The 23,619-nt window shown below is 41.9% G+C and overlaps 1 protein-coding gene across 14 annotated transcripts in view; it reads right to left on the bottom strand.

The window, feature by feature from the left end:
* The window catches only part of ptprdb (protein tyrosine phosphatase receptor type Db), a 138,214-nt gene that overhangs the window by 5,833 nt on the left and 108,762 nt on the right, over positions 1-23,619 (bottom strand). For 7 of the 14 annotated variants that reach the window (XM_029437531.1, XM_029445326.1, XM_029439902.1 and 4 more), the window contains 16 exons: positions 21,538-21,632; positions 20,796-21,052; positions 18,965-19,058; positions 17,916-18,140; positions 17,670-17,830; positions 15,894-15,905; positions 15,217-15,329; positions 15,070-15,111; positions 14,396-14,493; positions 12,458-12,581; positions 9,620-9,795; positions 7,877-7,900; positions 6,083-6,202; positions 4,924-5,078; positions 2,973-3,258; positions 67-245 (listed from right to left, as the gene is read on the bottom strand). In XM_029437531.1, the coding sequence (XP_029293391.1) occupies positions 67-245; positions 2,973-3,258; positions 4,924-5,078; positions 6,083-6,202; positions 7,877-7,900; positions 9,620-9,795; positions 12,458-12,581; positions 14,396-14,493; positions 15,070-15,111; positions 15,217-15,329; positions 15,894-15,905; positions 17,670-17,830; positions 17,916-18,140; positions 18,965-19,058; positions 20,796-21,052; positions 21,538-21,632 (2,161 nt within the window). Of the gene's footprint in view, positions 1-66; positions 246-2,972; positions 3,259-4,923; positions 5,079-6,082; positions 6,203-7,876; positions 7,901-9,619; positions 9,796-12,457; positions 12,582-14,395; positions 14,494-15,069; positions 15,112-15,216; positions 15,330-15,893; positions 15,906-17,669; positions 17,831-17,915; positions 18,141-18,964; positions 19,059-20,795; positions 21,053-21,537; positions 21,633-22,025; positions 22,614-22,931; positions 23,050-23,417; positions 23,445-23,619 lie in introns of all 14 variants that reach the window. The other 7 variants (XM_029443757.1, XM_029447682.1, XM_029444517.1 and 4 more) reach the window with 4 other exon arrangements.

Raw genomic sequence — 23,619 nt, 5'->3', positions numbered from 1 at the left:
GCCTTAAATGCCAACAAGGAAAAACAGTAACATAAAAAAATAAAAGTTCTGATAATCTTTTCTGACCTGTATCCATCGATGAAGCTGGCGTTGATGTAGTCAGATCCCTCCACCCCTCTGATTGGCTGCAGACACACACGTGTTGTCTCGTAGGGCATTATGTTCACCAGCCGGTTCTTGAACTTGTTGCATGGCAGGTTGGCACTCACGAACCGCGATGTGTGAGCCTTGGCACTGGCCAGACGCTGGAACAGAAATGAAATCAGTATTTTACAACATTACACTGACTGACATATAAAGAAACTATTAAAGATACGGAGATACGGGCCTCAGAAGTAGTGTAGTAGTAGTAGAAAACAAAAAAAGGATGATGGGGAGTAATTGAAACAAGGAAGGAAGAAAGTTCAGACAAATTCAAGGACCTCAAATGTATTTAGCACAAGCCCCTTTTTCCCCCCCGCTGGCATACTGGACAACTGAGATTAGAAAATCAGCTGGACTCGGCAGGCCTGAGGATATTTATCAGACGTCTTCCATTGAATAAACAAAAGAGGGGCAATATAGGGGGACGAGGGAAGCGGTAGGGATTGGGAGAGGGAATATAATAAAAATGAACGAGAGAAGGGAGAAGAAAATCAAGAGTCGGAGGGCAGGAAACCACAAGGCCCCACACTGTCTCAACGCACATATGTGAACCACAGTTGATCCTTTACCAGCGAAGGAAAAATACCCTGGAACACACACATTCGTATGGATACGTGTAGACAAGACAGCCGTTAACACACACTGTACTTTCTCTCTCACACTCGACCATGAGTTGACATGGCTTAAAAGGAAAGACAGAACAACAGAGAATAGGCAAAGGGAAACCGCAGGCTCGCAGGGGGAAACAATGGGGTCTCATGAACTGAGCCTCGACCATCGGCGGCTACCGGAGCGCTGTGGGAGAAACAGCAGTACCATATTTTCTTACAGACAGACCGAAACTGGAAAACCCCACACCAACCACAAGTTCACCAGTTCATTTCGGTACTCCGAACCGAAGCTTCCAGTGCCACAAATTGTAATTCTTCGTGTGATTCGGTTTCAAGTTGACTGAATCTTATCAATAGAGTCTGGCATACACAAAACTTTTTGTTGCTTTGATACTTGCCCATTATATTCACCATCTGTAAACTTGGATAAAATCATGCCCTGTTGGCAACCTCTTTAAACTCAGAGCAAACTCTCTGTGAAAGGAAACACAAACAGTGGTTCTTACAGTAACAGGGTGTTGGATTACCAAAACCTGCCAGAACTGCTTCAAATCTTTCTTTTTTCTCACACACATGCTTCAACTCTCTTTTTATTTGAGGGGATGAGACATCGCTCCTCCGTGAGAAATTCCATCCATTTTGGTGTTTTGTTGACGAAGGTGGAAAGTGCCGTCTCTATTCCGTAAGTGTTTGAGTGAGGTGAAATCTGGTGACACCCCTGGCATATGTGTTACATCGATATAAAGCTTAGCAAACAGTTCAGTGAGCGCTCGCTTCATTGTCATTCTGAGGAGACCGCTGCCATTAGCACAGGAATGCCGGAGCACAGGATGAAGGAGATTGCCCCTGGCTTCCTGTTTACTTTGCCCTCTGAGCGTCTGAGCAGACATAAACCATTCCAGGAAAAAAAAATAAGCCACCTGCTTTCAATATACCTGTATGTCTAAATTCTCTTTTCACCCAGCCAAACCAGACAGGTCTGCTGAAAACTCATCTGGTAAGAGGAAACTATCACAGAAAACAAAATAAAAACAGCTAGGGTAAAGTCAAATAACACTACTCAATAACACCTCTCTTATGCACTTGCTCTTCTTGCCTGTATATTGATGTCTATGTTCTCACTTTGAATTCTGTTCAGCTCCCTAAATGTTTGAAAGCAATCATATGAGATTGTATTTTAAAATGCAACTTTGTGCCCTACATTATATAGTATTTCTGTGTATACCCGTCAAACGTCCAAAACTACGATTGCTCTCTGAAACCCTCAGTAGAACTCTCTTACCTTGGATTCAAATGGAGCAATCCCATAATCCCCTTCAAATCCAACAATCCATCCTGAGTATATGAAACTCTCAGAGGGGGAACCGCTAACAGCCCTGGCAAAGATGCTCAGTGACTATCAAGGTCAGGAATTGCAGGTTCATACATACTGTATGTCATTGTGGAGAAGCGTATTCTCAAGCTGAGAGAACCATCTTCCTACATGAACATTTCCAGCAGCTACTAAAAAAAGCCCTTTTCACGGAAGACATTTTGACTTGTCCCAGTGGGAAAAGCACAGGTGTAAATAATTCAATTAATGATGGCTGAATTCCATCTAGCTGCTTTATCTCTGGTTCCTGGTATTGTGCATGCTGGCTCACTCTCACTGAAACACATCAATATAACAGAGTTAGTGTGATTACTTACACATGTGCTTTTCCTACTATCTAAAAATGTCTGCTGTGAGAAAAGGCCTGTAGATCTAATCCAGGATGAGGATGTTTTGCTGACCGTTTTAAAGGTCAATAATTTCATTTGAACCTCAACCTTTAAGTCAACATGGATGAGATATACTCGATGTGCTCAGAATCCTGTTAGGTTTCAACATCTACAGTTACACGGTAAACTAGAAGGGCACTCGGAGAGAGCGCAGACCTCCGTCAAGTGAAAAAGAACTTGGGTATCCGCCCCCTGATTAGGATCCACTCCATATATATATATATATCAAAGACAGTATGACTTTATGGAAGCACTAAATATCTACAGTACAGTGATGCTATTGTGTAGCTGACCCTGATGTTTGGCCTTCTGTGTGGCGAGGGGAACGGTTAAGTAACTCTCCCCTCCAGAGACCAGTGAAGTGTCACACTATCATCATTAATCGCTTTTATGTACCATCATAAATCAGTTGGACCAAATTTTACAACCTTCATGGACATGGTGATTAGTCCTCACCTTGAACTCCAGCTCCATGCCGGTGACATTCTCTCCTGGTTCAATCTGCGTCAGCCTCTGGATGTAAGAGTACAGGTTCCTCGCGGGGACCTCGGTGTTCCCGCAGGTCACGGCCTCCAGCAGCGCATCGTGAATGAAGATGTACTGATCCTCCGTCTGGACCATGTAGTTCCTCTGGGAGCGCATCAGCGTGACATGGCCATAGATGTCGAGGGCCTTCTCATGCTTGATTCGTTCCGCCATGGCGTCTATCACGATGAAGCAACCTGTGCGACCGACTCCAGCACTGAGCCAAAACGAGAAGGAGAAAACAAGTGAACAAATAATTATGGGTTAGGGTTATGGGTTACGGTTATGGGTTAGGGCTAACCCTAACCCATAACCTATGGGGAGTGTGTGCTGTGTCATCAAATTTGTTACAAATCTGGTGTTGCATATTGAAAAAGCTATAACATACTGTGCCTAAATCTACTAAGTATCACAAAGATGCCAGCCAGCAATATTTCCAATGAAGGACCTAAAAATTGACATCAGCAATGAGTCAGCATCACCGTGTGACTGGCATTAGGAAGATATCCTCTCCTATCGACATACAATCCAGAAATATAATACATTTAGCTTCCCACCCAAACACTTCACATTTTTGCTGGGCTTGTACCTAAATGTTGAAACCCCCTGACCAAGCAAGTTTCTGCAAGTGAAAAAAGCCCTCTTTATATGGTTAAATTAATATCAGTGTATAAGAGTGTGTGTGTGCGTGCACTAGCGTGCGTGTTGTTCAGGTGTAATGAGATTTGGTCCATTGTTTGATACAGAGGCTGGTTGATATGTTAAGGCACATTATGATGGAGTCTTTCTGGGATAATTACATTTGACTGATAATCCTGTTAGATACTCCATCTGACTGCTACGGAAGATTAGGAAGAGCTCCTCTCCTGCCAACCTTTTCACCCCCCCTCCCGGCCTCATCTCCCTGCCTCTTTATCTTCTCTCCAAGTACCCTTCCAACACTCTCACATCAGCCCCAGCACTTTTTCATGCTCGCCTTTTTTTTTTTTTCAGGCTCCATTTTCTCGTCACCTTTCCTTTTCTTTAATTCATCATTTCCATTTACCGTGTCCTGGATTCGACCTCACCTTCTCTCTCATTCTGCACATATCTCGTCCTGTAACTCCCAGTCCCTCGCCAACTCTCCCTCTCAATCATTTCTCAATCCCCTTTTCTTCACTTCCTTCCACCATCTATACCTCGCTAATTCTTCCTCCCGAGAGCTTCTGCTCCATATTCCCTTCCTCTGCTACCCTCTATCTTCTCTCCTTCACTCTCTGGTAAGAGCAAATAGCAGCTTTATCCTATCTCTGGAGCTCAACGTTGTGCCAAGAATGCAATGTCAAGTTGACAGAATCTTCCTCCAACCGACACGTGAGCTTCCTGCCGCTCAGACGGCAGCTCATTTGAATATAAACTTGTGAACCCTGATCTACCACCAGCTTAAACAGTAAATAGTGAACACTGAAAGCTACTTATGGAAAAGAGGGTAAGCATGGTGGCTGCTGTTGTTGCACCATAGAGATGATGGAGATTGTTAAGGGAGGAATGTGGATGTCTAAGCCAGTGAGAATGGTTTGGGGTTTGCATAACGGCAGGTCAATCACATTTCAGTTCAGGACCTATGAATGATATTATACTTTAGTGCTCTTGGACTCATGTGGATTTTCACTCCTGGGGATATTAAAAATGATGCTGCCAAGTAAAACCCAAAATAACACATAAGTGTTTCATGCAAGCCCACACACACAATTAAGGACACAATGTATTTTATTTTTGGTCAGGGACCACTGGATTGTTTCCCTTGGTGATTTTATGAATTCTTTTTGTACAGTAAATTATAAGACATTTTTAAACTAAAACAATAAAAAAACATGGATAAAGCACTGACAAAAACACACACCTGCAATGGACGACCATTGGACCCGCATCTGGAGGGTTGCAGGCCTTGACCCTGCGTAGGAAGGCCAGGAAGGGGGTGGGATGTTCAGGTACCCCATGGTCCGGCCAGGCGGTGAACTGGAAGTGACGAACCTCACGCTTCTCATTGGAGCCGCTCTGGACAAGCCGACGTACAAGAGTGTTAAAGATGAAGCTGGTGTCACTCTGTATTTTTGTTATTGTTAACAACCATAGTTTCCCATGAAAATACCAAAACCCACAATGTGTTCATCTGTCTTTCAGCACTTTTCTACTTCCCTACCCTGTCTGTAGCATTCATACTGAAGACGTAAAGCTTTCAAAAACAGGTCTCAAGTAAATGAAAAGTAATTTCATAAAACAGCTGGAAAACATTGCTAAAATGAGTAAACAGTTTGTTTTTTTGGGGTATTTTCAGTCATGGATTAATACACTTTTGGTGGCCCAGTGAGTATGAGAACTGACTGAAAATATACCAGACTGCCCATGTTTATGGTAATAATAAGGTCACAGAGAACAACAGTGCGGCTTTTAATACTTTTTGGGCAATAATGGAGGTCTGCGGCACAGAGGAATAAGCTGCAGTATATCAGGCTTTAGCTACACGACCAATACTTGTTAGAAGGATCAATTCATTGTTGGTTTTGGCTTTTTGGTTTTGGCTTGGTTTTTCCTGGGATTTGTTGACAACAAGAACAATCTAGAATATCGTCAGACTAATCCTTTAAAATGTACAACAGTTATTCATGGCTAACATATATACTATGTGAACAAACTCTATGAATGAACGGTTACTTTATTTAACCTGACAGGTGGTCCATTTTAGCTGAGAAAATAATTCAAAATGCGTTTTTTCAATTCAACTAATCATTGTTAGAAAGAAATAGGCCACTATTATAAACGATGAATCACTTTAATTGGAAATCAATAATGTATGAAGAGGTAAAAAAAACCAAAAACATTCTGTTTTCATGTGGTTGTTTGTCATGTTGGGTCACAAATGAAAAGGAACCGCATGTTTATGTACAAACTGTGACATGGCCACAGTATCAAGCACAAACACACAAACTAGTACGCAGAAATATTTCAACAGATCAATACACACACAAGCCCATTACACTCCACTGCACATGTCATGTTACCTTGTAAAGAGCGAAGGTCCTGACAGAGTAGGTGGCCAGCTCCACTGTGTCCAGCAGAGTAACCTGGATGAGGCCGTAGGTCTCTGTGCCCCGCGTTGGCCAGTACTGATCACACTTCACCTACAAGGGGAAGAGGGAAGAAGCTGTGAGAGATGCAGAGTAGTATGTATATGTCTGTACACATGTTTGTGTGAAAGAAAGAGCTGACGTGTGTGTGTGTGTGTGTGCTCGTGTACAGTGGCAAAAAAGGAGGGGAGTGTTGAAGCAGATCAGTGAGAGACTTTTTGCAAAATTCAGAAAGTAATGTTTGGAAAGAAATGTGCATATAGCGACAACCCAGCGTGTGAATGCGGTTTTAGTAAGTGTGTGGGGTGAGACAGAGAGAGAGAGAGACAGGGGAGAGAGAGTTCTGCTTTCTGGGGTGTGATCCTGAATAAGTTGTGCTTTAAATACTAGAAAACTGTGTGGCATGAAATTGCCATAGGTCGGTGGGCTCTCACAAAGATCCACCACCGAGCTGGAAAAGCCAAGTGACACCTAAAGTTCAGCCCTCACATATTTCACGCCGTACATCGCCGTACATTTCAACCTCAACAAATCCCTACACAACTACAAACCACACACTAAATCCCAGAATCCCTGAACCCCTAGAATTCCCCTGTATAAAGCAGTCATAGTTGTAGTTCTTCAGCTCAGCATCGGAGACCACAGAGGAGAGAGGAACAAATCCCAGAGGAGGGGGAAAGGGGGAGGAGGACCTTGGCAGAATCAGGCCAAACCAAACGTTATGTGCTGATCCCTCCAGTCCTCACATCAAAGACAGCAGGGAGCTCAGCTCAGCTCGCTCTGCATTCCACTGCTCCAGACTGGGGATTATGCGTTTTGGCCCGGTACGTTCAGGCTGTAATTACAGCTTTTCAACTGTTGTTTTCCCACCAGACCTTGAGACACTGTGGGGACAGGAACGATTGTCCACGTAGGGGGGACGGACCCGTGCCAAACACTAAACAGGATCACAGTAAATGCCTAGTGTGAAGACTATATTATCAATTGATATATTGGCTAGCAGCATAACTGCGCCCTGCTCTTTTTGTGGTTTGATTGGCGCTTAAAGGAAGGATACTGGCAAGATTCCCAAAGTGGGACCATCTGTGATCATCTGTGTTGTTGTGTAATGTGTAAACACATAATGGCATAATGTTAAGAGGTGTTAAATTAGATGAAATCCTTTTCTCCAACAAGCAGCTCACTACTCCCTCAAACAGTAGATATGGAGGTTGTGGGCTTAAAATAAACAGCTACGCATATTCAAATTAACTGTTTCCAATGCTGCTTAATGTTTTAACTACTTTATTGAATTTAGAGCTAAGCAGTTATTCACAAACTAAAGATTCCTCATGTTTACGAGACAGGATCAGTTTGGAATTAGGTGATCTGCAGTCCTTCATTCTGTAGTGACTCTTTCTTTAATGGCTACCTATTTTATCCTGCAAAATAGAAAAACAGTCGTAGGGCGTGATCATGCAAACTGGAGACACTAATGTGCACTGTTTCTGACCTGCAGTGGTTACAATAAAACACATTTCAGACCAAGTTAACTATGAGTGCCTTGTGGTGAGTTGAAAACAATTCTGCATTCTCACTCAATGCACTGGCTTTGGAAGAGAAAAAAAAAGCGAGGAAACAGCAGAAAAAAAGGGCACTGAATAGAGAAAAAAAGGTAAGGAGAAAAACCATGTGAGGTGAGGTTGCATTTTAAAAGGGATTAGCAAAGGAGAGAAAGAGAGGTCTTGCCTTAGAGAAGAAATAAGAGGGCATCTGAGGGTCAAACAGACACAACAGAGACAATTGGAAAAAGTTGAAAAGGAAACAGAGTTTAACACAAGACACAGGTTAATAGGAAAAGTAGCACAGATGGGAGGAAAGGATCATTTTCTGAACAGGGCTCTGGACATAATTGGTTAGTGCTTAATCATGATTCATACCTCAAGCCATTTTTGTTCATTTTATTCTGACATGACATTCTCATTACATTGAATTTTTATCCAAATACATATTCCGATAACAACAGAAAAATCCCTTTAAGCTAAATGATTTTCTAATTCATTACCTAACCCCTATTGAGCTGTACTTGTAATTCCCCTAAGTCTTGCTCACTGTTCTCCTCGTTTATCTTCTACTGTATTCTATTCTATTCTGATCAACTACATGCAACCACAACTACATGCCTTGTGCTATCCTACACACCCCCGCTCTAACTTCTCACTTAACCGCGGCACTTTCAACCGGTTGTATGAACTATTTTTGTACTCCATGTCATGTCCAGGTCCTTTTCTCTTACTTGTCGCCTTGTCTGTCCTGTTCTGTTGAGTCCATCTGGACTCGACTGTCCTTCCACATCCTAAAAAATGTAATGTCCTGCCCAGCCTCATACCTCCTTACTGCTGTCAAACCAACCATATCCAATTCTGTTCTATCCCTTATTCAACTCTAACCTTACTGTACTTTATTCCTCTTACTTTACTGTAATTGAACTTCAAAAATGACCGTGTCTTACTCACCTCTATTCTTCTTAATCAAGCTCAACCTGACATCACTCTTCCACATCCCATCCTGTTCTTTTACACCCCATTATCTCGCCCTTCCGTACCCACATTCCTCATCCTTACATACTCGCTTACCTTCCTGCATAACAGTCAATCCACTCGCATTCTACCGAACCCAGTCTCACGCTACACTGTACCGACTTTACCCTTTACTGTGCTGACAGTGCGACATCCAGTTGCATGTCACACTGACATTTCCTCAATCGTCTGAAAAACAAATAAATAATGCACTGCATGTACAGCATGTAGCCTACCTAAGCAACTTGCTTGCTAATGTACACTGGCACAGACCACGGAAATAAAGGTCTGCCACACTTGCTTCGTGAAAACATATCTGTGAGGATGTAAAGATTGTTGTAGTGTTTGTGGTACTTCTTCTTCTTCTTCTTCTTCTGACAATAAAAATCTATACAAAATAAGTATATTGAATTTACACAATGTGTAAAAGTGTCCAGCTAAAGAAACATTAATGTTCATGTTCCACTTGCTTCAACGACTGCTAGCTAACCTGTACTGAGATTATTTTATTTTTTAACATTAATTGACCCTACCCTACTATTGTACATGTACTGTATACCTTACCCTATCCTACATGTATGATCCCTTATGCCACTCAAGTCTTCCAACATTAATTCCAGTATGTCTTGTGTTCTCTGCTATCAGTGCATAGCCTACCATTCGATGTCCTATCCCAACTCTTTGCAACAACAAAAAAACTTCTTACTATTGCATCATGACATCCTAATATTTGCTCCTTTCCCAAAGTGACTCATCCTTTCCTACTCCATCCTCTTCTGCCTGATTCAATTTTATTACATCCTCCTCTTCCCTTTTCGTGTCTTGGGCGTCAGTATTGTGTTGGTTTAGCGCTGTGCTTACCTGTCCGTGCTGTCCCATACTCCCATGTTATTCCACCCTCCCTATTTCTTACCCGTGATTTCTCTTCCAGCTTGGTCATCATGATAATGTTCGCTGTGTGCTGCTCCCAGACCAACCTCCAGAATTCCCCGAAAGTCTCAGGGAGGGATCCCTGAGTGGCGATATAGGCATTCTGACGGCGGTAGCCATCAATATAGTTAGCGTTGATGTAGTCACTGCCTGGGACACCTGAATAATGAAGAAAAAGAGTGAGTCACGGAGAATGGTGTAAAAGAAAGGACAGAGATGTGTGCAAGGTGAGGAGGACAATGAAGTTTGACGGTCAAGGTGGGAGAGACTAAACAGAGAGGAACAGGTGGGTGAAATCCAAGCAACTGATGCTGACATATGCATTAATGTCTCTCCACTGCAGCATACAGTATGTATGATGAATGGCATCAGGGTCGAATTATTCTGTCCTGATCATATGGAAACAGTATCTGTCCGTGTCATTTTCTTTGCAGATGAACCTGATTCTTATTTTGATTCACAGTGAAATAATCTATATGGATTATTTAAAGTCTACTGCTATGAAAGCAGATTTATGTCCCAGTAATAAAGGGTGCTGAGCATCTGAGGTCATGGCAGGGAGATTAATATTTACACAGGGCCAAGAATCCTTTGGTGTTGGATTGTTCAGCCGTCTTGTTTTATAATACATGATAAAACGATCATGGGCCTAATCTGAGTATATTCTGGATGTGTCGCTTTGAATGGCAATATGACTGTAAGGCCGACTCTGTGTAAGACTCAGCTGACACTGCTTGTCCTGGAAGGGATTGTGTGTGTGTGTGTGTGTGTGTGTGTGTGTGTGATGTGAGAGACCATCTGTGTGTGTTTGATTTAGGATCAGTCCTGCTCATCTGGGGCCTAATACCATAATCCCCAAAATCACTGAGTCACAGCTCAAACATGCACACATACACCAAAAACCAAAGTACACGCACAGGCATACACACAGACGTGTACGCGTACATTCAGCCGCAAACAGATTCTGCCGAAGTGGGACACAAAACTAATTTTGAGTCATCTGATAGCAGTTTACATTTAAACAGATAGAAATCAATGAGCAAACAGTAGAATCCCGACAGGAAAGAAACTCCTGCAGCTGATTCTCTTCTTGCAGCTTATTGAATGAGCACGACTTAGTCCCATAGTCGTAAAAACCCCAAATCTCCATCGCACAGACACACACACACACACACACACATACACACACACACACACACACACACACACACACACACACACACACACACACACACACACACACACATATTTAAATGACAGAGAAGTGCAGGGTGTTTACACAATTAATTTTAAATGGGATGGTGACAGACGGTAAGACGAGTTTCTAACATATGTTTATCAACCTCAGCCTTTAAAAGACAGCTTGGCTAAATGCTTTGATGTGCTACAACTTTATTGCAAGGGACTATAGCAGAAGCACTGTGCAGATGAAACAAACACACACACACACACACACACACACACACACACACACACACACACACACACACACACACACACACACACACATACACACACACACACACACACACACACACACACACTTGCAGTTACTTGGTGGCTACACTGGCTTGGCAGAGAGTATGTGTTTATGCAGCATTTGTGGAGGAGACTGGGAGCAAAAGTGCATATCTGTGCTTGTGCACATCTTGGGCATGTGTTTTAAATCTATAGGAGACAGAGAGAGAGAGAGAGAGAGAGAGAGAGAGAGAGAGAGAGAGGAGAGAGAGAGAGAGAGAGAGAGAGAGAGAGAGAGAGAGGAGAGAGAGAGAGAGAGAGAGAGAGAGAAGAAGAGGAGAGAGAGAAAGAGAGAGAGAGAGAGAGAGAGAGAGTGTGTGTGTGTATGTGTGTGTGTGTGTGTGTGTGTGTGTGTGTGTGTGTGTGTGTGCTTGTGTGTGTTTGGACATGCTCAAGAGTATATGTGTTTTCTAAGCTGAAAGAAAGACAGACAGCCAGGGCTCCAGGACAGGCGGGGGTGGAAGGACTGCTCACACATGCTCTGCCCAGATAAGGCTCATCTGTTTGGGCTTGGCCTCCCACTGCCTCCCTCTCTCTGCATTGGAGCTGCCAGTTTCTCTGCCTCAGGTCTTTCCCAGCTGAGGTGGGTGAGTGAGCTTCAAAACGCACACTAAGAGCAGGACTGAGACAATTTGTTTTTGTTTTAAAAGACTACATTTCGTAAAATGGGCAAACCATGAAAAATATATATCAGTAAATAGGTGGGCCTAATTTATCTCCATAGACATTTAAATGGTCAAGCGAGAGACCATATCAAATTGACACAGTGGGTGGGAACAGCAGTTTGTATCCTGAAGTGATATTTTTTATGGCTGATGCAGGCACAGCCCTTTGTGTGTGAATGACAATTGGCAATGAAATGCATCTTTGGACTATTAATATCGCATCCATCATGGACAGCAGCTCTCACACACACAACACACACACACACACACACACACACACACACACACACACACACACACACACACACACACACACACACACACACACACAAACACACATATTCATGCAGATAAACTAAAATACACATGTACTTCTATACTTGTGATGACTCTTGTTAACATAATGCAATCCCTAGCCTCTATTCCCAACCGCAACCATCACAACCAAATGCCCAATCTAAACCCTTGGCCTTAACCCTGAAACCAAGTCATAAACCTCAAACAGCCCAAGTGACCAAAATGCTCTCACTTCCTAAAAATGTACTCACTCTCAAGTGAGTCCTCAGAAAGATAGAAGTACAAGAGCTCCGAGACATACACCCACACACATTCAAGCACACTGGTACTGGTACTCTTACCCTCGATGCTGGAGAGTATGACCCTGGAGTGATCATAGGCAATGACGTTAGCATAGCGGTTCTTTGGTTTGTTGACCTCCAAGTTGGAGTTCTCCCAAGTGAACTGCTGACCGGGGTCGATGGACTACAACACGCAAAAGACAAGGTTAAAGAACATCAACAGAAAATAACAGAAAGTAACACTTTCAAACTCCTGTATCTATTATCTAATCCTCTAATAATATCATGCATATGCTATAAGTATTTTACTTCTTAAAACGATTGAGTTTTGGCAAGGATATTGTTATTTCTTAAAATCTGCCTCATAAAACAGATAATTGCGTCGATAAATGCCAGAACTGAATTTGAGCTCACACGTATTGTCCAGTGTTGCTACAGCAAAACAACACGATTAGAAACCAAGTGCAAATAAAAAAATTAACAAGGTATTATTGAACTTGGACTGGAATGTCCACAAATATGATATCTCGTTTCAAGAAACACCAGCGATTTAGGGATTTTCCACTTTCGTCAAAAAAGAAAGAAAAAACGCTACCAGAGAAAGATGATAAAAGCGCAATAAATTCCTCTGGGAGAGAAATTATGGTTGTGTTAGACCAACACATTAAGTTCCTGGAGGGTAATTACAGTGTAACCATCGCTGTTAGCTGGGAGAGGCAGACATGAGGTCATTATGGGGCTGTCAATGGAGAGGGACGAAGAGGAGAGAGCCAGAGCAATTTAGCAATTATGAATATTTTACGACAAATAATTATGGTTTGGTGAGGGATAAAATGGACCGGAGTGGTACTGTTTGAGTGCATGCATGTATGTGTGTGTTTGAGACTGCTTTTCCGCGCGCTGCCTAACATCATGTGTGTCTGATTATTACACCGCAATCATTTCTGTCCTCTCTTTCTCCCTCAATCCCTCCTCCATCCATCTCTCTCGTTCCCTCGTTAAGGGTTCAGTACCGAACAAAGCACACAGTCATGCGGAGAGAATGTGAGGCTCAACAGAGTGGTTAAAACTCACACCACAATTACATACAGCTTCTCCCTCACTGTCTCTTCCACCCTCCTTTATCCTCTCTTCCAAAGCTTTTCTCCCTAAAACATCCTTGCTCTGTTTTTCTCCTCTATGCATAATGCGTCCTTGTCTTCTTCTATATACGTATCTCTGTCACACATAATTTATCTCTCTCTTGTGGTAGCCAATTAGAGCCTTATGTCTGCTTCTTCACCCAGAGGCCGTCGGACTAAACTGATTTCTTTCTTTTTTTTTGCGAGGAGAAGAAAACATTTTTTACCCCCTTTAATAGCTCTCTGTGGGGCTCATTGTAATGCTAGCATTGTTTGCTACAAAGCCAGCATGTTGGGAAATATTTCTACTCATGTGTTGTTTTGTTATTTAGTTCCGCAGTTCAGCACACCAAGTTCAGGCACATTGTTATCTGTAAGTAAATGCCTTTTTTGTTCCATATTAACTGTGCTGAAAGTTGAAGGAAACTAATCGAAAAGCGTCTTTTCTTTTGGAGAGAACACTGGCTTCCTGTATCTCTTGGTGAGTCTGCTGTCTGACACGGACTCTTTATTTCTATCTCTGTTGCTCCTCTTTCTCCACCAGAGCGTAGAAATAAGGGTTTGATAACCATCTGGCTGTAAGCAAACTCTCTTTGAGCTTGCAATTTCAATTTCCCTCTTTTATTTGTATAGATAACGACAAGACAGTAGAGAGAGGAAAATGTGCTTTTATCTTGTATCGTTCTATCAGGATTAATCAAAGTGCAACTTAACTGTGGACACTGCATGAGGCTCAATCTACAGAGCTCGGCCACTGAAATCAAAACTGAGCTTAAAAAATATGACGAGTCAACGATAAATATGTGTGTGACTGCATCAAAAACAGATGAATTTCCCAAGTTAAAGATTTTCAGAGACAGATAATCAGCATTCCTACCTCGTACTCTTGAGAGAACTTGAGATTGTCGTTTGCCTTGAGGCGCTCAGTGTGATCTGCCAGCTCAGAGATGGGGACGGGCGGGTGACTTGCCATGCCTGCCCGTGCAGAGAAATAGAAAAAGAGCCATTTAGATACATGTACAACTAAAGTTTTTGAAAGGAAAAATGTTAAGGATTCTCAGTTGTTTAGTGTTCTGTCCACAGTCAGCGGAGGAAGCAAATGGAGGTGTTTTTTTTGTTAAGTGACCATTTTCTCTCCAGGCAGACAAAAAATAACAATGTGCGTGTTCTGAAAGTTACTGAGGCACAATAACATGTCCTCAGAGTATATGCACACTGCTGGTGAAGACAAGAAAAGACTATGACACAGGCTGTTAAAAATTTAGCATGAACATTTTCTTTTAGGTTTTTTTTTAAAGAAGTATTCCAGAGGCATTTTGATGAAATGTTGTCAATTCAAGCAGCTGCATCCTATATGGGATGGAAGGTTAGTTAGCATTGAAATGGGAAAGAAAGAAGGAAAGAGAGACAGACAGAGAGAGAGAGAGAGAGAGAGAGAGAGAGAGAGAGAGAGAGAGAGAGAGAGAGAGAGAGAAAACATAAATGTATTAAAAAGAAAAACAATGACGGCAAAAAGAGGAGAAGATCTAAGGCGGACTAAGACCAACTGACTTGACAAACGTCGATAACCGCGGTACACTGATACACGGTAGGCTGAAAAGTAAAACAAGACCACAGTTAATCTTATAAAAACAACAAACACATCGAACTACACATGCTGTTCGTGCCCATATGTGTATGTAGGTGTGTCTAGTTTACCTGGAGTCTGGAAGTTGATTCTGCGTAGCTCCACGGGATCAGTTGGATTGTGGGACGACATGGCTTTGCTGCAGGGGAAACTGCCCTTCCTGCCTTCAGCCTCAGCCCTTTTCCTGGAATAACAGCAATAAACGCAGCGTTTACATGCACCTCAACCTGATGAGTGGAAACATTTCACTGCATGAAAAAAAGATAAATCTGGGAAAATGTAGGATTTGTAATCTTACCTGTATTTTTGGGGGATTTGTGTTGAAATAAATGTGCCAGAGTAATTTGAATGTAAAATCTTTGAGAAAAGCTGCATAAAATTGCTCCTTGGACATTTACATGGATAGCTGTAATTCTCAGGAAATGTATGTTTCAATTCTGCCTGAGCTTTGTTTGACTTCTGGTTTAGTGTTGCAGCTTTTTAAAATGTTTATGACTGGCTCATTGTCTGGGAAAGAGGTGGATGTGTGTTTTTTTATCCACACAGACTCCCAGTACTCTGAATACTAACAATTTGCTGTTATGCCTTATATCTTTATTCAATGCATGTTACTATAATATCATCAAAGAAACATCAAGGTAATCCTTACTCTACTGGGATCTATTATCCAAAGCATTTTTTGCAAAGGCTTTTCAAGGAAAATACCCCTGTAGGACAGAGGAAATGGTAATAGGTAGTGTTTGTTTACCTGTCAGGTTTGCTGGATCCAAACAGGGAGTAGAGCAGATAAAAGGACAGACAAGGATGAATAACATTAATGTCCAATCAAAAAGCATCAGGGATTAAAGCATAGCTGATCTCATCGCTCGACCCCCTCTCATTAAAGCTAATCACTTTCATGTTACAATGTTAGATAAGTTAAATAGCACCTTCTATAGACACAGATATAAACAGCAAATGTAAAGCTAAATGACAAAAACTCTTTCTCACAACACTGCATACACATTAACTCTCAGCACACCCTATTACTGGGACAGCTACTATATAATAACATACTGGAAATATGTTGCGAAGTGCAACTCAGCCACAAGTGAGACATTAATAGCAGTTTTCACTTCAGGGCTTTAGATTATTACCATCAAGGTTCATTTTGCAATGCCACAGTCACAGCAATTTTTTAAGTGCATTAACAAAGCTGATGATTATCATAAATAATGCTAATGAATGCTAATGTTATCTTCTCCTATCTGTTATGTTAGCCAACTTTGATCCCTTTATATAGATTTCAAGAATAAATTGTTAAATAAAACACACAGTTAAATATATATGCTCACTTGTGAGCTAAACTCAGATGTGATTAGTAAACAAACAGATTGGGAAGGTAATTGTGTCGCTTGCAGCAGCACAGGATGGCAATAAATATACCTAAATGCTAGACCTGTGTGTTTCATAGTGGAAACACATAATGAACCAGCCGGGCTTTGTTCAGTCTCAGCTTGATTCTGAGGTAAAAAAAGGAAAGAAAAGGTTTTGAATATATTTATATATATTTGAGGTCTAGGTCCAGACTATGTACCCACTAAAGCACAGGTTTTCAAACTGAGAGGGGTTTGGGGGAGTTGAAAGGAGGCCGCGGGGGGAGAGGCGTCAGAGTAAAATACTTGTTGAAGTACTTTTTCAAATCATTACGGACAGTTTGCCGTAATTTGCGTGGAATTTCACACTCCTCCTCCTGAGTCATAACTCAGTCACTTCTGAACAAACAAACATGATACACATATTGTCAGACTTACACCATCGCTAATAAATCTGGCTTCAAACTAACTTACTATACTAACTTCATTAAAACACACTACCTGTTTACATATCCCAAAGCATTATGGGAACGGAACAAACAAAGTAACAAAAGTAACAAACATCAATTAATTAAACTTTTAAATTGTTGCACTCTCAATACTTTTTGACATTAGAGTAGACTGGGGGTGTTGGGAGCTGGGGGGAAGGGGGCACAGTTGTCTTAATTCTGTCTGATTGGGAGCCCACAATGTCAGACTTTGAAAATCCCTGCCCTAAAGCAATAGTCCAGATAACTTAAGTAAAGGATTATAAATTGTGCGTACCTGGCTGAGAGATAACTTACATCATTACTTGTTCATGACCTTGCTCAGTCAAAGGTGATTTAAGAACTGCTGCTTGAGATAGAACAGTCTAACTACAGGCAAGGAATATATTAAAATATAAAGGGAATATACTTTACTATCCAAAGAACATTTTGAGTTAAATACACAGAGGAGCAACAAGCAACAAGCCAAATTGGAAATAAAAACAAGTAATTCCCTGTAGAGCATCTGTTGCCCTTGAAGACGTAAGCTACCTTTGTAATTATTTTTCTTTTCTTGTATGAACCAACATTCTTGATCTTTCCCCCTGTCTCTTTTTGATTCCTTTGCTCCTTCTCTCACTAATCACAATACTTTATTAAACCATTTTTCCCGTCTTCCTAGCTCCATCATGTTGTCCTTACCTCTTGAAGAGGAGAATGGCGATGACGATGCAGACGATGAAGATGACAGCTAACACAGGTCCCACCACCCACAGCAGACCCTCTTCCTCATCAACGATTGGCTGAGGATCCACATCCGATGAGGTCACGGGATCGGAATAAGGGCTAGTGGCGTACATAGTCTGGAGGAAGACGTGGTTTTATGTATTAAGACAAAGCTGCATTTAGACGGTTGAACTGTGTGGCTGTGTTTGTGTTTTTACTCACGTTCTCAGAGAGGTCGAGCAGCGCGAGCACAAAGAAAACATACTCTTGTCCATTCTGCAGGGGACGGTTGCGGAAGTCACCATAGTTTCGCCCATCACCTAGTGTGAACTCCAGGGGCAGGGTCTTAAAGTGAGCAGTGACATAAGCCCTAGGGTCTGATTGGCCAGCCTGTCTGCGGATGCGGAGGGCACGACTGACACTGGTCCTGTTGATCTCTTTCAGGAGCTAAAAGGGAAGATAGGGATAAACAGAGGAGAGGGAGGAGGATATAGATAATTGAAACAAAAGGTAGACAGTTTGACAAAAAGGTAATAAATGATAGAAAATGGGAAAATAACACGTTTCTGAGTTTTTATTACAAAAAACCCTGGAAAAGAAGGTCAGTTTTGGCAATTTTCCCTCACACAAAAACCCTCATCGGTGAAGGAACAATGGGCTGTATAGAGCATTATCACCTTAGCACAAATGTCTTCATCATCAACTGAATTGCTACTGCATTCATCCATTGAGACAGTCGGCACCATAAAAACTCTATTGAAACTCATCTCACACACATGAATGTGCTTTCAGAACGGTGTAATGAGGCGATGAAGTCTTTAGAAAGAGGCAGGAAGTGGAATTAGATGGGAAATGCTTTGTGAAAGCATTGTTTGGATTGAACAGGCAATGGATGGCTCAGGTCGTCTACCTTTGCATAATAAGACACAAATAGTCTGACAGATGGGAAAAAACCCTGCCAGTAGACTCAGCACTATTCCAATTTGTCCTGTATGTGACTTGAAAATTCAATCCAAATACTTTATTCGTCCCTCATGGGGATATCTGAGTTTCCAAGAAACAGTACAGAGACAATTCAATCACAATCAAAATAAAAACGGTAATTTTTTACAAGAGTTGAAATCCACAATGATTAATAGTAGTGGCCAGTCCATAGCTGGCCAACAATATCCAACACCATAAACGTACTTATATCAATAGTGTCAAAATTTACTCCGCAATTACCCCCGTCCATCATAATTCCTTATTTAGCTATCTGCTGCATGTCTCACCTCATCCAGGTTCATCTGATCGGGCTCCTCCCAGGGATTCAGGAACTTCCCTCCTCTCTGCTTCTTCAGTGGCACCACCACCACATAGTAACCCCTGAAACACAGCATGCACTGGATTCAGGCTTAAGGAAATACACTATAAACTAGGCATTTTCTTTTACTATTTCAGTCCCCAGAGAAAGATCAATTCTCTGACATTTATAGGAATAGTTCCACATTTTTGGAAATGCACTTATTTTCTTCTTCTCTGAGAGTTAGATGAGAAGATAGATGCCATTCATGTCTTTACTGTAAATATGAAGCTACGGCCAGCACCCGGTGAGCTTAGCTTATATTAGCCTATATTAGCCTAAAGACTGGAAACAAGGGGAAACAACTAGCCTGGCTCTGTCGGAAAGTAACACAATCTGCTCACTAATTAACACGTTATATCTTTTTGTTTAGTCAGTTTACTTCAGTTGTTTATTTATTGAGCTTAAGAGGTATTTGTAGGTGTATTCTGTTACCTTCAGACAGAGCCAGGCTAGCTGTGTTAGCTAAACTAAGCTAAGCTAAACAAAGCAGCTGCTGGTAACTTCATATTTACTGTACAGCACTGTCACTTTACATTGTAATCATATTTATTTATTTGTTCCATTCATATTTTTGTTTTATATATCTCTTATTATTTATTTATTTTACTTCTCTATTCATCTGTACTATTGCTGTCCTTCTGCTGCTGCAACAACCAAATTTGCCCTCTGGGTATGAATAAAGATTTATCTTATCTTCATATTTACCGTACACACATGCGAGCGGGATTGATCTTGACTTCTAACTCTCAGCAGAATATTTCCTGAAATTGCAGCAGCAGCAGTAGCAGCAGCAGCAGCAGCAGCGGTAGTGGCAGCAGCAGCGGTAGCAGCGGTAGCAGCAGCAGCAGCAGCAGCAGCATCAACAGCTGTGAAACGGCACTCTGAATCTAAACAGTCTGGCTGTTTTTGGAACAGAGGGCCATGTCTGAAGCCACGTGCGAGACAAAAACAATAATACCACTGGGGTAGGGGAATTTTTCTAAAGTAGTGAGAAAATAAGCCCCCGCTACGCAATGAAGGCACTGATCCTCAGATGACACACTCCAGTGTGCAGAGTGCAACGCCACTATGTCGAGTGATACAGTAGAAAGTAGCTGTCAAATGTGAGAAAATTAGAATTTGCAAGCAAGGTAAAATAATATGTGCTTTAATCTGGCATTTGTTTTGTATTCAGGCAGGAGAGAGATTTAGTTCAATCTAGACATCTCCAAAAAACTAATCAGATTTTTTAAAATCATACAGTTAGTTTTATTATCGTCACTTAGTAATTTCAACATCCAGCTGAAAACAGTTTGTGTTACTATCTGGAATGAAGACATCTGAAATGGGAAAAGACTCTTGTGTCTATAGACAGTGAAAGAGAAAAATGCTGTTTGAGACTCAAAGAATCCCCAAAACACTCCCTGTGACAGGGACAAACTGCAGGAAAATGCCTGTGAGAACATGTTTTATAGCAGTGGAGTAAACCAGGTTGTGCTTTAAGGCTGAAGGATTGCTTCCACTTGGTATCTATATTTGTTATTAGTTAAAAAAAAAATCAGATGAGATTATCAGCTTTGTGCTTTCATTTGGCTTGTTGTGGGAGTTCTCAGAGAAATCCCTCCTGATTATCCAATAAATGAAAAGCAGCAGCAGGAGGAAGAAGTGGAATTGGATCAAATTCTGCAAAGGTTACAACAAAAAATACTCTCATCTAATCATTACATTAAAGCCATTTCTTCACTTTCACTCCCCTCACTCTCATCCATCATCACTACCTGACTTTGGCTGTGGTCTGCACAGTCGGGAGCTGCACAGTCACCATGCCGTCTGCGTTGGTCTTTCCCACCACCGTGGGTTTGGTTTTTAAGATGTCTGGTGCAGTGGTGGCGGTGACACGGTGCTGCAGCCCCCCAGCGCTGTTAGCCCGGTTGGTGAGCAGAAAGGAGTATTGTGTGTCCGGTTCCAAGCCAGTGATCAGCTTCTGAGTCTGCTTCACATCCACTTCCACAGACTGGCCTTTTCCGTACAGAATCTGGACATGGGAAAGGTCACATAGTTTGAGAGTAAAATTGAATACAACATAAGGTAAAACACACAACGCAGCACACGCTGTGAGTTCTCAAATAGTTCCAAATGTCTTCTTTTACATCGACAGAAAGTTTATTTTGCAGAGGCTGTTCTTTTTTATTAGTATATTTTATTATACTTTTGTACAAAGTCTCCATGTTTTTGCCTGTAGTCTTTTAAACTAAACACCTCTATCTATTATACATCAAAAGCCTCCAGGCATTATATGCCTGCAAGACATTATCAAGTCAGGAAGTGTTGAGTTTCATTAACAGCAACCTCACAGAGAGAAAAATAGTACTATGCTGAATTTACAGTCAATGCTAGGTAATTTCCTTCTCCCCATCCTTTATTTGTATCCTATTTGTTTGTACACCATTTGAGACATGGCCTATTTGGATTCTGTTTTTTTTATTTAACTACATTTAAATATGATAAAATGCTACTTACGGTGAATGGCTGGGCAGGGTTCTTGTCTCGGATCTCCCAGGACAGTAGAACAGAGTTCTTCATGGCAGCCTTTACTCTGAAGTTGGTGGCAAAAACTAGGGTACAAAAAAAACCAAACATGAAAATGTAATCTCTCTGCTGAACCAGAAGTAATGGCCTTACCTGTGTATCTTTCTCTAGTACCAGTCTCAAGCTAGCTATCTGCTCTGATCAACCCACAGTGAGTGTGACTGGACAGGGATTCTCGCCCAAGACCCAAGACTCTTACCTTGCTTTGGGAAAAGGATGTTGTGTCTAAGACTACAGTGACAAGACAACGAAAAAACGACACTTAGGATGTTGTCACCAGATGTTGTGTGTCTGAGTGTGTGTGTGTGTGTGTGTGCAAGTGGGACTTTAGAGTGCACAATGTATGCACAAATGTGCTGTTAGGAAGCGCGTGTTGCATCCTGAGCAATGAAGATGGCTTGTTAGAAAGTGAGTCCTACCTTGGTCTAGCCGCTGCGTCCTAAACTGGACACTGGGGCTGAACGGCCCGGGGCCGACAGCTGTGAATGCGCACAACCTGACATCATACACAGTATCGGCACTCAGACCCTCCAACAAAACACTCGACCCTGGAGCGGGCACCACAACTTCTGAGGCGTTCCCTCGACTGTTTATATCCTTGTACAGCACTGAGTACTTCATGATTTTCCCATTTTGCTCAATTAGTGGGACTGATTTCCACGCCAGCCTGAGGGAGTTGGCAGAAGCCTCATCTGAGATAATATTTTCTGGGTATCCACTTGGGGCGTCTTCTAGAGTAGTCACCTCCTTTACAGCTTCCTCTCCGTAGCCCATTTTGTTACGGGAGGAGAGTCTGAACACATAGTTAGCTCCCTTGTGGATGTCCTGGGCGGTGTAGCGGTTCTCCTTGGTGGGGAACTCCACCACCGTGAAGGGAAGGACGTCAATGCGTCCGAAGGTGAGGCGATACCCCAGGAGCGGGGTGGGTGGGTTGGGAGGTGGGTACCACTCAAGCAGAGCGGTACCTGAATCAGTGGCACTCACTGTCAATTTGGGCTTCTCAGGCACTAGAAAGAGGGAAATAGGAAGAGCAGGAGAGAGAGAAAGATGAAAAGATAATTAGAGGATAATTGCAAAGCACATTATTCATAACCTCAAGCAAAATATGATTAATATGGCGGCACCAAATGACTGGTTTCTTTCTGGCATATCAAGGTGTTACATACAGAGTGAGACATAAACCAATTCAATTATTTAATGGCCTCAAATGATCATTAGCGATGCTTTAGTCATTAGATCATTACTAGTTGTGTGTGTCTGTGTGTACTTTCTTGGCTCAGTGTCAATCGTTACGTTTGGGAAAGAGTCCGTGTAGACACACTTACGTGGCATGGCGCTACAGACAGTAACCGGTTTGCTGCGAGCACCATCGCCCTTAGCAGTGTAAGCCCCCAATGATACAGAGTAGGCTGTGTCCGCCTTCAGGTCTCCAAGAATCACCTCCTGCAGAGCAACAAAAAGCACTGTCAGCTTCAAAAGGCTGTTTCTCTGTGCCCTCAATTGGTCTCCATCTAAACACTAAACAAACCATTTTTTCTTCATTTTTTGGCCTGCAGAAAGCATAAATATCTTGTTGGTATGTTGGCAATACCCCACAGATGACTCTTGTCATCATTTATCTAGGGTCCTTTATTAAAAATCCTGGAGAACACACACTGCAGAAATGAAAAAGGGACTTCCTGCTTGGTTTTAAGCCCTCGCTCGGGTCACAGGAGATTTAAAAGCTACAATCTCATAAATATGACTCATCTACTCTATGTGCTTTGTTGTTATCACCATTAAATAATAGGCTTAAAGAAGGGTTTACTCACATATTCAGCTGAGTCATCATATTCCCACTGAACGATGGAACAGTATAGAGAAAAGAGTAAAAGAAAGAGAGAAAAACACAGTTATTAATATTTGGGTTATGATCTAAAAGACCTCTCACTCAAGTTAAATCAAGTTAATCTTTTATTGCCGCAGAAGTATTAGTTTGAACTATCTGCCAAAAGGCAAAAAAGCATATTTCTT

Source organism: Cottoperca gobio, chromosome 1 (genome assembly GCF_900634415.1).
Source record: "Cottoperca gobio chromosome 1, fCotGob3.1, whole genome shotgun sequence".
In the NCBI taxonomy this organism is placed as follows: domain Eukaryota; kingdom Metazoa; phylum Chordata; class Actinopteri; order Perciformes; family Bovichtidae; genus Cottoperca; species Cottoperca gobio.
This window is presented reverse-complemented; position numbering and strand designations above follow the sequence as displayed.